The sequence below is a fragment of the Bactrocera latifrons genome, unplaced genomic scaffold (genome assembly GCF_001853355.1).
Source record: "Bactrocera latifrons isolate USDA-ARS-PBARC rearing strain unplaced genomic scaffold, ASM185335v1 scaffold_1535, whole genome shotgun sequence".
Classification (NCBI taxonomy): domain Eukaryota; kingdom Metazoa; phylum Arthropoda; class Insecta; order Diptera; family Tephritidae; genus Bactrocera; species Bactrocera latifrons.
This window is the reverse complement of record NW_017535003.1, coordinates 9,995-12,179: the sequence shown is the minus strand read 5'-3', so window position 1 is coordinate 12,179 and position 2,185 is coordinate 9,995. Positions and strand designations below refer to the sequence as shown.

Below are 2,185 nucleotides of genomic sequence, written 5' to 3'. Positions count from 1 at the left end.
TTCTTAGGATGGTCTTTTATTTAAGTATATATATATAGAAGTAATGATTATGGTAACACAGTTTATTTAAAAGAAATAGATTACATCGCACGGGAGGCTGCGTTCACTTTGGCGGTTGGAAATCAGGTGTTGCTTTTGATGTACCGGTGATGCCACGCAGAAAGAATTAGTATTTCGCATAGGGTTACCTTACAGTCGGCTATCCTGGCAATGTATAGCGCCTTCGCTATGCTCGTCGCTTTTATCATCGGCTTCAAAATTGGGAGGAAGTTGACACCATGACTTCATCTTATCGGATGCGTAAATCAAAGTGTAGTGACGTGACGTTCGGTCTGCTCCTGGCAAGTCTTCAAGTAAATAACGATCTTTACCAAGCACTTACTTAATTATAAAGGGGCCTTTGTAACATGGCTCCAGCTTTCTCTACGTCCCAGTACTGGAAGGTTCATTTTCGACTAGCACTAAGTCATTAACATGGAATTCTGTTGGTTTTGAATGATGATCATCATATCGCTTCTTAGCTTGTTGTCGTTTCTGGTTTACAGCTTCACAAGTAGCTTCTCGTAGTTTTTGTAAATCTTCTTCGCTTGTTAGATTATTGTCGTGTTGTGCTAACAAAACTTTATTTTGAAGGATATCTCTTGGCGAAAAACTAAATAAAAGTTCATGTGGACTTTTACTCGTAGTTTGTACCTCTATCAGTGGCGATTCTTTCAGGAACTCCAAAATAACTGGTAACTTCTCGTAACGTTTCTAATACGTGCCTCGTTGCTGAACACTTTACTGCTTTTATGATCGTATACTTCGTAAAAGCGTCAACAATGACTAATATGTGTTCGTTTCTTTTTGTACTCTTGATAAATGATCCTAAATGATCCATATGAACGGTTTTAAATGGTATTGGTATGATGTTATCGAAATGATGCTGTCCTTCAATTTTACCACCTTGACGTTTGTTATATGCGCATTCAGCACATGCTTTTAAATATGATTTAACGAAATTACGCATTCGTGGAAACCATATGTACGTTTTCATCTTGTTAACGGTTTCTTCGAAGCCCAAGTGACCATTTTTATCGTGACATTCTTCCAACATTTTATGTCTTAACGCTTTTGGAACAACCCTTAATTTCTTTTCTTTTTCGATTCTAAATAATCTATCTTTCTCAATACAAAATTCTTTTAAAATTTGTTTATCTTTGTTTTTAATCTTTTCGACGATCTGTTTTATATTGTTGTCCTGTAACTGCATACTAAGCAACCAATCGTCTGACGTAATCGATACTTTATCTACTCGTAGAGTTACATCTGTTTCTTTAGCACTTTCGTTTGGACAGCGACTTAATGCATCGACATGTTCCTTGCGTCTACCCTGACGATGTACAATAGCTTCTTTTAAAATTTCTAAAACTGTCGTAAGTTTTCGAAACATTTCTTCGTAGGTATTACTGCAGATAAGTATGTCATCCATATAATGAATCATATTATCTTTCGTTACCTTTTCTTGAATTTTAGACATTAAACGTTGAAATACTAGTGGAGCGTTCTTCAGTCCAAATGGCATTCTTTTAAATTCGTATAAACCGCCGGTAGTAACAAAAGATGTATACTTACGGCTTTCTGGTTCGATTTCAATTTGATAGTACCCACTATTCAAATCAAGCGTTGTGAAATATTTATAACGCGCTGCTTTCTGAAGACACTCTTCAATACTTGGAAGTGGAAATAATTCTCTGATGATTAGTTTGTTTAAACGTCGATAATCAATGCATAATCTATCGTTACCGTTTTTCTTTTTTACAATCACAACTGGACTTGCATATTCTGAACGTTGTATTATATCGTTTTTTAATAAATCGTTTATCATTTCGGAGCAATTTGTTTTTTAGATTCTGGTACACGGTATGGAGATTGAGACACAATTTCATTTGAATTTAATTCAATTTTCATTTTCACCAAATTAGTTTTTCCGAATACATTTAAGTTATTTGCAAAAATATTTCTATTGTCGTTTATAATTTTCATTAACGTTGTTTTGTTCTAATAAAATGTCACTAGGTAATAATTGATCGTCTACCAAATACAAGGTAACTGGTATAGTAATGCCATCGATTGTTGAAATTGTTTTCACTGATTCTTTCGCCCGTCGCCTACCACCACATAGTCCTCTGATTTGTATATCACA

The 2,185-nt window shown here is 34.9% G+C and overlaps 1 protein-coding gene across 1 annotated transcript; it reads right to left on the bottom strand.

Annotated features, from left to right (window-relative positions):
* Nucleotides 1-676: 676 nt before the first annotated feature.
* LOC108966005 lies at nt 677-1,867 on the bottom strand. The gene has a single exon (XM_018928703.1). It carries the CDS (start codon nt 1,865-1,867, stop codon nt 677-679), a length of 1,191 nt encoding a protein of 396 aa, XP_018784248.1.
* Between the last annotated feature and the right edge of the window lie 318 nt (nt 1,868-2,185).

Bases quoted from the DNA above. Each gene is read 5' to 3' on its own strand.
- LOC108966005 (XM_018928703.1), bottom strand. From the start codon at position 1,867: ATGATAAACGATTTATTAAAAAACGATATAATACAACGTTCAGAATAT.